This window comes from Zingiber officinale, chromosome 8B (assembly GCF_018446385.1).
Source record: "Zingiber officinale cultivar Zhangliang chromosome 8B, Zo_v1.1, whole genome shotgun sequence".
Taxonomy (NCBI): Eukaryota; Viridiplantae; Streptophyta; class Magnoliopsida; order Zingiberales; family Zingiberaceae; genus Zingiber; species Zingiber officinale.
This window is the reverse complement of record NC_056001.1, coordinates 1,430,332-1,444,654: the sequence shown is the minus strand read 5'-3', so window position 1 is coordinate 1,444,654 and position 14,323 is coordinate 1,430,332. Positions and strand designations below refer to the sequence as shown.

At 34.6% G+C, this 14,323-nt stretch overlaps 2 protein-coding genes and 1 non-coding gene across 6 annotated transcripts; 1 reads left to right on the top strand and 2 right to left on the bottom strand.

Moving 5' to 3' along the window:
• Window positions 1-645: 645 nt before the first annotated feature.
• LOC122014888 (gamma-tubulin complex component 5-like) lies at window positions 646-10,488 on the bottom strand. 3 transcript variants are annotated; one of them, XM_042571389.1, is made up of 17 exons: window positions 10,054-10,488; window positions 8,641-8,756; window positions 8,296-8,556; window positions 8,111-8,208; window positions 7,194-7,350; window positions 6,996-7,106; window positions 5,186-6,355; window positions 4,963-5,115; window positions 4,795-4,894; window positions 4,631-4,725; window positions 4,365-4,541; window positions 2,943-2,999; window positions 2,802-2,873; window positions 1,647-1,745; window positions 1,441-1,572; window positions 1,171-1,344; window positions 646-1,081 (listed from the first exon to the last, which is right to left on the bottom strand). In XM_042571389.1, exons 1-17 carry the CDS (start codon window positions 10,106-10,108, stop codon window positions 917-919), a joined length of 3,192 nt encoding a protein of 1,063 aa, XP_042427323.1. In that variant the 5' UTR covers window positions 10,109-10,488; the 3' UTR covers window positions 646-916. The 3 variants fall into 3 exon arrangements, 2 of the variants coding, with proteins under 2 accessions (XP_042427323.1, XP_042427322.1); XM_042571388.1 differs by having other exon boundaries at window positions 8,641-8,745; XR_006120787.1 differs by lacking the exon at window positions 646-1,081 and having other exon boundaries at window positions 1,227-1,344; window positions 1,441-1,582; window positions 8,641-8,745.
• A 1,291-nt stretch (window positions 10,489-11,779) lies between these two features.
• Window positions 11,780-11,850, top strand: TRNAG-GCC. The gene has a single exon. It is a non-coding gene; the product is annotated as a tRNA-Gly (tRNA).
• A 95-nt stretch (window positions 11,851-11,945) lies between these two features.
• On the bottom strand, window positions 11,946-13,942 carry LOC122015701 (hypersensitive-induced response protein-like protein 1). Of its 2 annotated transcripts, none has more exons than XM_042572717.1 (5): window positions 13,786-13,942; window positions 13,427-13,638; window positions 13,129-13,249; window positions 12,600-12,788; window positions 11,946-12,472 (listed from the first exon to the last, which is right to left on the bottom strand). In XM_042572717.1, exons 2-5 carry the CDS (start codon window positions 13,613-13,615, stop codon window positions 12,117-12,119), a joined length of 855 nt encoding a protein of 284 aa, XP_042428651.1. In that variant the 5' UTR covers window positions 13,616-13,638; window positions 13,786-13,942; the 3' UTR covers window positions 11,946-12,116. The 2 variants fall into 2 exon arrangements, with proteins under 2 accessions (XP_042428651.1, XP_042428650.1); XM_042572716.1 differs by having other exon boundaries at window positions 13,427-13,635; window positions 13,786-13,939.
• Between the last annotated feature and the right edge of the window lie 381 nt (window positions 13,943-14,323).

The following is a 14,323-nucleotide window of genomic DNA, read 5'->3' as shown; positions in this document are numbered from 1 at the left end:
AAAATAGTCTCGTTTTTAGCTTTTAAAAAACTAACACAACTGACTACTTAAAGTAATGACGATTGTTAAGTTTGATTCGCCAAATTGAATAGAATATTTTTTTTATTGAATAAATAAAAAAATGTAAATAATTATTTTTTAAAAATATTTGATTCACGTAAGGGAATGCACATATAAATAAAACAACAATTTTATGGATACAATAGATAAAAAAAAATGAATAATACTTCTTACTTTATGCATATAATACTCTAATATTTAAGGAATAAATACAAAATATAATAATAAATACTTTTCTATAAAATATTTTAATAAAGGCTATTTAATAATCGACACGGCAGATTTAATTAAAACAATTGGCTCTATGTGTTTATCTTAGATTGGCAAGTGGTAACAATGAATAAACCACTTGCCCATTTAAGATAAAGTGTATATAATTTTGTAGACGTTTTTATAAGCAGTGTAACCATGTTATAATTTTTTTTCAATGCAACATAAATACCTTCATGATCCAATTTAATATAAGATTTTATGAATAAACAACTAAAATAATAAAGTCAAAATGATCGACACATGAGTTTTGAAAGCAATACAATTATGTACTGACAAAAAACAGCTTCCGAGGAAGCAGAAAGGACACCCAACTGAATTGCAACGCAATACATAACACAATCATGTTCATGTGAAATCCCAACAAAAGAAGCACAATTTTCATCATAAATTAAGTGGGTAAATTAAGGAACAAATAAATCATACCTTTCTACAGATCGTCATCTAGACACAACTGTACAAGCATGAAAAGGATATTAGTAGTGACAAATTAATTGATCTGCGACAAGTGGAACTCTTCAATCCCAAGTCTTTTGAAGCAATTATCCGATAAATGGAAGTAAAACTGCATCATTATGCAACACAATCAGTCTCTGAACATAGCGGACTTTCCTGGTTTGGCAGAAGCGTCAAAACTAGGTACAGTCAGAAGGTTTCCACTGTCAGACATGTAGAAGTAATTGTAGTTAATTCTAGTCACCAAGTCTGCCAGATGGGGGAAATGCCCAACATTAAGCTTAAAGGAGAGGATCTGCATGCAAGCATATTTTAAAATAAAATATTTTCAATCGGTTGTAAAAGAACTCCATTATCAACAAAAATCAAAACGAGAAGTCCTACCCTCAGAAGAAAGGCAACACAATCATCAAATTGTTTCTCAATCCGATCCACTTCCATTTCACATCTTGCTTTGATTGCAGAAGCTGCTCCACCGCTGCTAAGTGTTTGCTGTATCGTGTGAAAGTCAAGTGCCAATCCAAGAATGGTCTTAACTCGACTCGCTATCAGTGCCCACTGTTGTTGCATGAAAAGACGAAAGGATAGTGATTGATGCTGTAGGATTGATTTCAATCACTAAAATAAAAAGTGAGGACAGGCAGAAGTTGATACAAGCTTATCTGAAGCAACAAAGCATTGACGTTGAATAGACAAGAGGTAAGCATCATGAACTTCTATAACTTCATCAAGGGAACCAGCAGATGCCATTCCAACGCAAAGTTCAGACCATGCAGTGTGCAAAACCTGCATCCATCTGGTCAATTTCAAAGATGATTTACCTCTAAACATGGTTCCAGGAAGAATGAATTGTTATTTACCTGATCCATGACATACTGATGAAACGCATTGACAAAATGGAGGAGCTTCTGTTCTACTAACAAATGATGCTTGTAATTGCTTGTGGTGGCTCCTCTGCCCTGCCAAATCAAAATTTTATGTATGTCAAGAATGATGTATCACGAACCTTCAGTATTAAATGCACGAAGGTTCTAAATTGATGGCTACAGGTGGACAGAAAATAAAATACAAAAATTTGGTGTCGAGTTTGAGATAAATCTCAATCTCTTAATGGATCTTTGCATACATGTAAAAGTTAGCATGAAGTCAAACAATTCGCAGAAAATAAAGTGTCGGAAGAAATTTAAAATCAGGAGGTGACAGAAGAGGATCAGAATGATAAAACCTGTTCAAATCTCTGGATGATATGCTACATCAGTAAAACATTTATGGGCGTCCACAGGATAAAATTAAAAGAATTTTGCCTACTTTCCAATGCTAATTCTTTAACACATCGACAATTCTTTAACCTTATTCAAAGATATCTCACCATCCAAGTATCACTTACTTTCAATCCAGAGTGAACTAAATTTTGGTAGGAATTGCTTTCTATCGTCTCAAAATGCTAAGATTGAGAATAACATGAACAGAAAGATTTTACTATCAACGTTGATGTTGTAGTGTACTTTGAGAACAAAAATTCAGTGAGAAAATATTAAGTACTTTTGTTAGATACGTCATCTGCAATAATTGTACAACAAGAAATGAAGTACAACATGAGACAAATGCACAGCGCAAAAAAAATGAAAAGAGATTTAAGTGGAAGAACACAAGTTTCCAAGCAACTCAAGCGTAATGATTAATATATTTGTCAACTCTGGAGTAACCTTTTGGTTTAAAGAATGGAAGTATTTGTAAGGCGGTTGTATATATGTGAAGAACAGGGAATACTGACATGTCACAGATTATCTAATTGCAGGGTCCACTGCTTGCAGCAGCAATAAATTGAATCAAAAGAGTAAAAAGATAGGTGCATTCATGCAAACATTATGAATAGATCTTGTTTGCCACTCTGAGAGAGAAGTGTAGTTTCCTAAAACATAAGTTACATAAATTTCCACTGAGTGAAGTAGAATATTAAGCAGTAAATATGAATTGTAATTGTTTGGCAAGAGAAAGGAATGATTAATTTGCACCTTCCACATCCATTTTCGAGTTCTATCAAGAACATACTTCGCACGTTTGACCTTTAGTAAGAAACCCATAACCTGTACAGAGCGCAAAACAATCAAAATACTGCAGTGTTACGGAAGAAACATTTTCAACCAAGGAAGTACCTGATTATATCTCTTAAGCGCCTCCATATTAACTATCAAGTCTAGTGGCCAAGAGACCTATCAAGGCAAAGTGGCACTAAATTTCTTTACAAAGCAAAATGTAGTTTATAAGAATATATATATAGGAGGATTTTCAAAAAGGCTCCCTGTGTTTCAACTATTCCAATAGGGAGCCTCTTAGTTATCAACCAAAGAACACACCTCACACCACCACCTTTTTCTTCTCTAAATAACCTTAGTAAGCAATATTGCCCCCATTGGTCTCCATCAAACATTTTATTTAAAAAATCATTTGATGGAGCAAATCAACTCTAAATCAAAAAATAAAACCCAAATATGTGTTCCTCGAAGCATCAGAATTCAAATATGACCTTAGTTTTTTATGTGTTCCTTAAAGCGTCAGAAATTTAAATATGATATTAGTTTTTGGTTCCAAACCATGTTGATCTATTGAACCCTTTTGACCAAATCTGCTCTAAATCATAACAATAAAACCATATATATGTTCAGAGGACAGTGAGTTCAAATATGATCTTATTTTTAAATTTCAAGCAATGGAAAACTATATTTTAAAAAATAATAATAATAAAAGATTGCCAATTTTTACAAATAAACGTACTGTTAAGCCGTTTCTGTTAAAACTGTTCAATGAACTAAACCATTTCAGAATTAAAAATTAAGACTAGATTTCAAGACACATTGTAATTTAAAGTCGTAGAGTGCATGAAATTTACATTTTTTTCTACATTAAAGTTATTTTTTTGTATCTTAATTTTTTTGAGAGATGAATCTTTATCATTTAGAACAAATAAGGGTACTATTGGATTTATGATATTGAGATCTCCATCAAACCGATTTGGTCGAAACTAATGGACAAGATCATTTTAAAATCAAAGATTAGGCTCAGATTTGAATTCCTTACAATTTTGCTCACACTTCTAAGAAGACATCTTGACCCGAGTAGGATAAGGCTTGGTTGTTGATGTTGTTCTAAGAAGTCATCTTATTTTGCGATTTGGAGCTGTAAAGCACAACGAAAATTACATTCTCTATATGAAGTTACATTTTTTGCATTTGTATCTTTTTAGAACCAAATCTTTATCACTTTTGGCAATCCATCTGAACATAATTTTTTAAGTTTAAAAGGGTTGTTTAGATCAAAATGGTTTAATGGACCAAAACATTAAAAAAAAAAATTAATGATAGATTTGAATTCCTCACACTCCCAAGAACACATATCTAGAAGGCATAGTTGCTGTTATTTTGTGATTTATGAAAAGTAAGTTGGGGGAGGTGATGGATGGATGGATGGATGGATGGATGTGGGAGAGTACACTTTTTGGACAGAAATAAAGAGCGAGTCGCCCTGCGAAAAGAATAAAAGTCCAAGGGCATTCTTTGGAAAAAGAGTCATATACATACCTTGTAACTGAAATTGAGCATATCTAGTGCATTAATGCCAAAACATTGATTCTGTGTCATTCGTGAATTTGAGAGATTTCCCCCTTCAGTTTCCTCATAATCAGAATTTGCCAGAGATACAACCAAAGAGTCTGGTGTGCTAAGAAGAGCACCATCAGATGAATTTCTAATTGATTCCTACATTTTTCACAATACAACAATTATATCAAACAGGTGCCTAGGTGAAAGCAAAACCAAGTGTGACACATCTTTGAATAAATTCATACCTGCAATATGGCATTCAACTCAAAGTCATCATCACAGATGTCTCCCTTATCCAACTTGCTAAAAGTTACTACAAGGAAATGCTGCAACAAATCACCTGGAACATAGATCATCAGGCAAGTCTAGAGTGTACATTTACAATAACCAAGGCAACACAGAATCTTGCCTGAGCCTAATAAATATATAGCATGAAGAACACCAAGCTCATTCATTAATTTCCAATCATTCATTAGCCTCGACAACATTTGTTTACCAACATGAACTACCTAGAATGTAATAACAACAAATGTTAGAAACAAACAAGTTAATCTGAAATAGCGGCCAACCAACCTACCTGCTTCATGATATAAGCAACAAGGCATTCTTGGATGATAACTGCAGGGTGAAGTGTGTACTTGGTTTTATTAACTTGAAACCATCTGAGAATTTTTGATGCGAGGGTACTATTCCTTTGAAAAGGCAGAAGATCCGATACATCAGAATTTTCCTGCTTTTATATAATTTCAATAAAAAGTTCGATCAAACAAATCTGATAAATACATGAACCATTTGATTACCTGGAAAAAAGGAAGAATGGTAGGAAACGCATATAAATTTTCCAAACTCCTTTGATCGTCTTGTTTGTGTATGTGTTCTCGTCCATCAAATTGAAGACCAAGTGCATAGTCAGTTCTATCAAATCTAGGGCATCTTAATGAATCACTATCCAGCCTTGCACCAAGATCCTTATCACCAAAGATGTCCTCACGTAAACTTTCATCGTTAATTGGTGGAAGATAGAAATCTTTTGATATGTTAAGTTCATCCCAAGAGGACAAGTTCTGTCTCAGAATTTCCCTGCTAACAGTTATCACTGGATTGCCAGGGCACAAAGAGTAAAATATACTCTTTCCTAATGAACTAGCAGCTTCAAGATCTTGCAAGTGGTTTCTGTGTAATTTTGTAGCCTTTTCTGATCTTTCTGGATCAAAAGGGGATGCGGAAAAGCTTATTTTGCATTCATTATAATCCTCTCTATCACTGTCCCCAAGTATCCTCCTAAATACAACATCAGCTAAAAACTTTTTCCATACTTTATCACAGGCAAATTTAGTGCTTAGACCCTCTTGGCTTCTTCCTTCTAAATTACATCCCAATATCAGAGTCTTGTATTCTCGAGCAATATCAGCAGACCATAAACACCTGTAAGCATGATCACCATCAACTAACAAGCCAACCAACGAGACTAGGAAGACCTCTGGCAAAGTCAAAAATCCCATAACCCGTGCATGGTTATTTTCATAAAATGACATGCATTCCTCAAGATTGCTGCATTGGTTTTGATGCTCACAAATTTGAGAGCCCAACTCAAACCCCTTTGATAGCATACGTTTATATTGCTCAGACTCATTGTTGTTGTCTAATGAAACAATGTGGTCACGTTGAACGTGTCTCACCAATTGCAAAGATTTTCCAGCAGATACAATGGACTTAGCTATGTCCTTCAGAAATATAGGACAGACTATGTTATCAATATCAGCTTGGTCTCTCCCTTGTGAAGTAAATCCTAGAACACGCTCTTGCTCACTCATTTTGTTTCTCATTTTTGTACTTGACTCGTACTCGGTTAACAACTCTGGGACATTGTCAGATTTTGCTTTCCTCCATCTTCCCCATCTAAGAAGATAGCTCATCTCCCAAAAGGCAGGTTGGTCAATGCTGACTTCATTATTTGCATAAAAATACATCTGCCATTAAGTTCAAATTCAGATAACAGAGGAAAGAGGAAATCAATTAGAAATCTGCAGTGTACAAATCTTTTCAGTCTGGTTTATCGTCTTGATCACAAAAATGTGCACAAAATATGGAATGTATGAAAACATTTTAGTTTGCTGCAACCACATAAAACTGAAACAGTCAAAGTACACTTGATTCTCAATTGAGAATCTCAAATATCTCACTTGATTCACCTTTGGCCAGATCAACATGTAGGATAAAATAGCAATATTGTTTATGTTAGATGAAATATTAGCAGATAGGCTTTTAGACATCAATGTTTTTGCAAGTAGGTGCTCAACAATAACTAAATAGGGAGGCATTGACTCGTGCTCCTGAAGATCATGCACAATTTAACAGTGAATAAAGATATTGCACTGAATCACTGATATATACTAATACTGATATAGAGAGATACTGACCATACTCAGTAAGATCATGCATGGTTCAAGGGTGATTAAATACACCACGCCATGCCAATATTATTCAGTGAGGCTTGAACCATGCTCAAGGATGTAAAGCCTGCTTTTCTTAAAGTCAACTAAAATAGTAGTCAAAATAATGGCACATTTGGCCAAAAAATGTAAAATTTTAGTTAAAACAACGAAATACCTCTTCAAAAGCATCATCAAGAATTCCATCATATAGCCATGAGTCAAGCCCCTCTAGATATGGCAACAAGCTTTCCGTGAAGAAGAAAAGCAGCATAAGGTAAGCCTCCTCCTGTTATTTTAGCAGGATTTCTCTAAATTAATTGCAAAGATTAAGGGGCAAGGAGTAGCAAAAACTGAACATTTATTATTCTGCAACCTTGCCACCTTCAACAAGACAGAATTCATTCAACTTTTTGAAAAGATAATCGAGAATATGAACTGTCAATTCACTTGCAGATGGTGATGTGTGATGATATGCTCTGGGGATTGCTCCATAGACAATTTGATGAAGGAGCTCTGCTCCTGCATGGATACTGCAGATTGGTGGTTCAACTGAGATGAGAATAAAATGCTAAGAGGACAAAATTATTACCCCAAAAAGTTTCCTAGTTATAGAGATGTTTATTATGAAATTATTGCGTGAACTGATCGTTGGAATAAAGTACTTAAAGGACAAAATTATTACCCCGACAAATTTCATAATTATATAGATGTTTATCAAATTAGTCTATTAATGTAAAGAACTTTATGTTCATGCCAGGCTAACAATAACATTCATGAATACAAATACAATGAAGAAAATATTGCTTAATGAAAAAAGAATTTAATACTTAAAAATTAGTAAATTGCAGCTTACATGTTCTGCTTAAAAAGTGCCACTTCACTACGGCATTTATTTGTTAATGGAACACAGTAGTATACTATATGTATAATTTGGTTGTTCTTCAAAAAAAAAAATTCACAAAGAATATAAAGGACATCAATTAAGAATGAAGATTAGGACAAATATTCTCCAATATAATCAGAATAATTTCAAGCTAGACAAAATTTGAAGCATTAATGGTCGTCGTCAAAAGAAAGTTATTAAGTTTATAGATAATTTTGCGACTTCAGAGGATATTATCACATTGAGAATGATTGAATAACACCTACAAGAATTTGCCTCTAGTCAAAATACTAAACTAACTACTATAGGATAATAATAGAATGTTCACTTGAAAAAAATATAAAATGCAAGCAATATATTGACATATGTGCAAAACTTAATTTATGTGTTAAAGACAACAAATTGACCTTGACAAAGAATCAGTCAATCCCAGGAGAGTGGCTTTAGCTCCTGAATCTGAACCACCAACATTGACTTCTTCCTTCAAAACAACATCTCGCAACCTCTTTTTCATTTAAGTAATTGCATATTAGACTTGAGTAAAAAATGAAAAATAGTAAAGACCGCTAAAAATAATTAAAAAACTGTAAACCTTAAGCCACGAAGAAGCAGAATTGGCAAAAGCTTTGAGGGTAGGGACACTGAAATTTGTAGATTGCACCTTTTGAACATGTATCTCAACTTGCTTCAAGCATGTGCCAGCAAACAAAAACTGGCTCAGAGTATTATACAGACTAGTATATGATAGATGTGTCACATAAATCCCATTTTTCAGGCAATATTCTTGTTTATGTTCATCCCAGTAAAAGGAAGAACTTGAGAACCCCTGGAGCATTTGTAGTATGCCTTGAACCTGGTAATACAGAGGATTCCACCAACACTAATGAGAGAATTATTTTTGAAGCATACCAAAGAAGATGAGAAGACTAAAGCTTACCAGTTCCCTCTCATCTATTTTGAATGTAAGAACTGGTTCTGCATGAGGAAGGCCATTTGAAATGCTGGAGTGAAGCTTACTGATGAAACTATTACTAGTTTCAGCCTGTGCTACATCTAAAAAATAAAGAATAGAAATGACAAATAGTGTAGAGATATATCTCAGTACCATCTTATGTGCAAGGCACATACAAGAAATCAATGAGAGATATAGCCAGAGTTTTCTTCAATAGTCAGCCCAAGATTGAAAGCACCTAGAAGCTACTAATCCACCAAAATTTGGATACGAACTAAATCCCATATGACAATATCAGAGCATTCTGAGCCTTCACAAATATTTCTAGAACAGGGTATTTGGTGTTTAACATAATTTATGTGATAGTTGAAAAAGAAAAAGAAAAAGAAAAAATGGCAGTATGGAGTACAGTAGCACATGACCAGGATCACTCATCAATGCATCATAAAGTGAAACATGACTGTTACAAGCATCATGGAAAAATTTTTACCGAGTGGAGTTGAACAGAAAATAAGAGTAGAGAACAAAGAAGGGAGTACAATATCCATTTTGAGTCAGCTGCATAATTTATATAGCAGCGTCCTTGCATCAAAAAATACGGTAGATCGACTAACAATGTGTAGAAGGTTTTTATGAAAAAGTTATCAAAAATAATATGTTTATATAATGGATAACACTTTTCACAATAGAACAAGCTAAACAAAGATCATCAACAATAACAAGCTGCGTCTCAGCTATATGGGTTGATTAAATTGATCTAACTACTCATTCAATTCTATATTAGGTCATACCACAAGTTATAAGTTGAAGAAAACTTTTACCATTAGTTATGTTATGTAGAATTTTCTTTTTCCTTGGTGCTTTAAAACACTTTCAGTTATGTAGAAGTTTCATAGTTAGCTATTTCGATCTCTTACACCTTCAAGTTTAATTAATACGATTTAACTATCAAATTTAAAATTATCTTTGAACATCACTGATCAATTTCAAGTTCTTGCGATTCCAGGCCCATCCAGTTCCATTGTTCCTTTGTATTGTTTTTCTTCTTAGAAATAATAATATAAGTGAGAAGAATTTGCAAATAAGAACATTAAAATTCAGCATGACAAGCAATCAATTTCTTATTTGTATAATACAAAATAATTATTCTCAATAATATAGTGTTGGAGCCTTATATGTCCCTCGAAAAAGAGTGCAAAGAATTTATACATTTTCCAACAAGCACAGCGAAAGAAGAAACAAGTTCCTCCTATTTGTTCTGCGAAGAAAATATATTTTCAGCTAATTAAAGAAAGAAAAGACCCAGAAGCACAAACAAATGGCAAACATCAGCAACTCGAATCTAGGACATGCAATGTTAATAAGTAAACATAACCAAAACTGGTAATAAAACAATACCACGCAAGATGATATTAGACATGCTCCCAATATGCCACAAGCTGTCACAGAACATTCAACAGCAAGCATCCAATGAATTTACGTCAGAGGTCTCTACTCTGACTCCGGCGAGGTGCTGCCGGAGAATGATGTCGGAGGCAGCTACGAAAACGCATTTGGTCCGCGGAAGCGACCGCAACTCTTTGGCCCGCAAGGATGCGCCAGCGGCCGGCGCGCGATCAGACAGACGGCGGCCGGCAGCGTCTTGCAGAGAAGAGGCGCCGTGAGAAGTAGGCGAAGGAGCGCTCACGGGTGGGCTAAGAGTCGAACCCAACAGGCCAAGCTGCACACGCCCACCGGTTTCTCGCGCGACGAACTTCGTGATTGCCGAGAAGAAAGCAGGGACGAGAGTAAAAACCCTAACCAGTCCGATTCAAAATGAAATCAAAACAGATCCCCTCTGGCTGAGCTGTCAACGATTTCACACATTTCGTTATTTCTCTTCATAAATCATTTAATTTAATAAATTATTCAAATTAAATAAATTCTTGCAAAGCTAAATATTAAATTTATTTAGGAATATTTAATTCATTTACAATATTTAATTCTATGAGTAATCAGGCATTTTAATCCTTAATTCAAAATTTACGTCGAAAATACATGATTTACGAGTATTTAATGACTTACCATAGACATTATTTGAAAAAAAAATATTTTAAATGTTGATTGAAATTTTTAATTCTAAAAATCAGATATATTGTTGTAATTATTAATCTATTAATCTCCTAATGGTTCAGCTAGTAAATTAGTGACTCAAATATTTTTAGTTTAATTTTTTATTTTTTAACATGTATCTATCCTAAGGTAAAAATTCGATCCCAGCTATTCATTTTGGGATAAACAATTTAACTCCATATTCAGTCTATCAGATAAATCCTTAAATTGAGATAGATGGTCTAATCTCACATTATGTCAGGAAGTAAGATGATTAATCTTGAGATAAACAATCTTCTTAAATTTCGTCCATCAAGTAAATCTAAGAAACGAATTGATTAATTTTGAGGTAACAGTCCGATCACACATTTTACTTATAAAGTAAATTCAGAAAATGAGATGGATATATGCCATGTATGAGAATTGAAAATACACTGTATTTCTTACCACCATAGCAAAACCCCTATGAGTGAGTTTAATTTTTCATTAGATTCTAATAAGTATGGATTATCTATTAAAACCTAAGCAACATCAAATCCCCTGGTTACTTATGCATCAAATAAAAGAAATGTCATTTGAAGATTTGTATGGTGAAATTATAATCAACAATTTTTATTGTAATTATTAATTAAAATTGGTCTCCATCAAATACAAATGCAAGCTCATCGAGTTAACATTTAAAAAAAACATTAATATAATACAAGGGAAGAAAAGTTAGAATGATTGTTATAGAAAATTAATTAAAATCCATCGAATGCAAGCTCATTGCACTCGTCATTATAACATGTCGGTCAACATTTATAAATTATAGCAATGCAATAATTTGACTTTTTTCTACAGATGCGGCACGTTAATAAATACTCAAAATTATTAAAAAAAGATGCAACAATTTAACTTTTCCGGTGTCGTTAATTTATGAGAACTACAATACAAATTTATGATTTTGCCTTTCTCGGACAAGGCCTGACTTAGTTATTGACGAAAACATGAATATTAATAATATGATCTAAATATATTAAAATAACTTCCGCAGGCACCAGTGGTCTAGTGGTAGAATAGTACCCTGCCACGGTACAGACCCGGGTTCGATTCCCGGCTGGTGCAATTTTTACTGTTTTTGTTTTTCTGAAAATAGGCTATTTATATTTTTGACCTTTTCACTCTCGCTCCAATATGATCATCCCATCTCAAAGCAGATCTTGCGAGTGAATTGAAAATCAGAAACGATTTGGTTACAAACAAACTGAAGCACGTTTAAGACAATTGCTTAAGCACACACCTAGTTTACTTACAGCCCGGCAGTTCGATATAAGCACACAAGACGATACACAACCTTCACAATTATTAATTACTCTCCATTAATTTGATAATCAATGGGTAGATGCTTGGAGAAGGCCGTCCCGGACTTGTTGAGCAATGTCACGGACGGCCCCCGGTCCATGAGGGATGAAAACTGACGAGGACTTGGACTGTGCTCCGATCTCCTTCATGGTGTCGAAGTACTGGGTGATGAGCACCATGTCCAACACGTCCTTCGGAGTTGTTCCTGGCACGTTCACAGAGAAGCCAAGCACGCTGTCTCTCAGGCCGTCCACGATGGCTTGGCGCTGACGGGCAATGCCCACGCCCGACAAATACTTGGCCTCCGCTTCACCCTCCGCCTTCTTAATCTGCACAATCTTTTCGGCTTCCGCCTTCTCGTTTGCTGCCATTCTCAATCTTGCAGCTGCAAAGGCATAGATATATATATATATATATATATATATATATATATATATATATATATATATATATAATTATTATGATTGGAATTGGATCTTTTTCTTTGGTCAATCTAAGAAAATTAGAATTACCTGCGTTGATTTCATTCATTGCTCTTTTAACATGCTCATCTGGTTCAATATCGACGATGAGAGTCTGCACAATCTCGAAGCCATAAGCAGACATGGCCTTCTCAAGTTCCTCTTCCACAGCTTTGGCTATCTCATTCTTTTGCTCAAAAGTATCGTCCAGGATGAGCTTTGGCACACTGGCTCTTATCACTGGAAAGAGGGAAATTGTAGATCAATTATATTACAGAAATTTGAATGATGACTTTCAGTGACGTGTGGAAGTTTGTAAAGGATTTTGGGTTCAAATTTACACTGTTGAGATTAATTTCTTTTCAAATTTGAAAAATAAGAAGTTTGCTTCTTGATAATTAATTTTGAAATTAAAGTTGATGAATAGAAAAAAGGGTCAACAAGAAAAACTACAATAACATCGAAGAATTCAAAGTTCCACATCCCATAACTTCATTTTACTATGCCTACCATCAATAAGTGATTCCTATCTTAGAAAAATACATCAGTATGCATACGATCATCGACGAGAGATTCATACCGTCAAATACATAAGCTTGGATCTGAGACTGTGTGTTGCTAAGCTTATAGAAAGCATCGCTTGCTTTGTTTGGCAGAGCACGGTATTGGATGGATGCCACAACGTTCACAAACACATTGTCCTGTGAAGACGATATCAAAGTCAGACAACACGCTAGGTGCCAAACATGTTCTAGATCATGAACTCAACATGCCTACGAACTAGCTGAGCTCTTCATCTATCAAAAAACTCGCAACTTTTTTATCTCCAGAACTAACTCAAAGGACTAGTTTAGCAGAGTGAGGAAAGCAACGCAAACCTTTGTCTTTGTTTCACATTTGACGTCGAGCTGCTTCATTCGGAGGGAGAGGCGACCGGCGACACGCTTGCCGAAGATCCAAGGCAAGCAGTGGCATCCAGGCTGAAGCACATCGTCGAATTTCCCAAAGGATTCCTTGATCGCTACCGTGGATTGGTCTACTTGAACGCAGCAGAAAGCTTGGCCCATGGCTTTCCTCGACTTCTCCCCTACTTTTCAAAACCAAAGAATTCAGTTACTCTCCAAAGAATAACAATATTGACTACTAGAACAAACAGAGAATGAATCAATCAAATCCATATGAAAAAAAATTGTTTTCCTGAAGAAGAAAAAAAAATAATTTAAGGAAGAAACTTAACAGGCTTGAGAATGGAATGAAGGCGTATAACTGCAGAGATAGAAAATGAGCAGTTGCTTGGATATATAGAGACGAGATCAGCTGCAGGCGGAGGTGTTTTGGATTTCTTCGACGCAGAAAGTCAAACAATTTATGGACGTGAATCGCGATGCTCTGCTGCCGTTGCCTAATTCTCAAAAGAAGCTGCAAGGTAATTGGATGAGGAGGAGATCGAACAACCTGGATAATATAGTTTATCAAATATTTTTTTTCATGTATTTATAAATCAAATAAAACCAAAATATTTTAGCAATTTGATTTATCCCTGCTTTTTAATTGGCTCTTGACTTACAATTATCTAGAAATTAAGAGGTCAACCTTTAAGATTTTTCCTAGAAATTATCTCCCTGATTGAGGCTGCATTTACTATATATATATATATATATAGATATATATCAAGTCAATTCTTAGAGGTATATTTACCAGGAAATTGCATTATAAATGAAAGCTATTGCATACTTTGATACACAAAGTTATCTATTTTTTTTTTATTGGAAGTC

What these genes read in the sequence shown, in the direction of transcription:
- LOC122014888 (XM_042571388.1), bottom strand. Translation starts at nt 10,122, where the DNA reads ATGCTTGCTGTTGAATGTTCTGTGACAGCTTGTGGCATATTGGGAGCA. An exon ending in GTCTAATATCATCTTGCGTG is followed by an intron (nt 8,746 to 10,053) that starts GTATTGTTTTAT and finishes GATGTAGCACAG; the next exon opens with GCTGAAACTAGTAATAGTTT. An exon ending in CTGCTTCTTCGTGGCTTAAG is followed by an intron (nt 8,209 to 8,295) that starts GTTTACAGTTTT and finishes TAAATGAAAAAG; the next exon opens with AGGTTGCGAGATGTTGTTTT.
- LOC122015701 (XM_042572717.1), bottom strand. Translation starts at nt 13,615, where the DNA reads ATGGGCCAAGCTTTCTGCTGCGTTCAAGTAGACCAATCCACGGTAGCG. An exon ending in AATGTGAAACAAAGACAAAG is followed by an intron (nt 13,250 to 13,426) that starts GTTTGCGTTGCT and finishes TCGTCTTCACAG; the next exon opens with GACAATGTGTTTGTGAACGT. An exon ending in CCAAGCTTATGTATTTGACG is followed by an intron (nt 12,789 to 13,128) that starts GTATGAATCTCT and finishes CCCTCTTTCCAG; the next exon opens with TGATAAGAGCCAGTGTGCCA.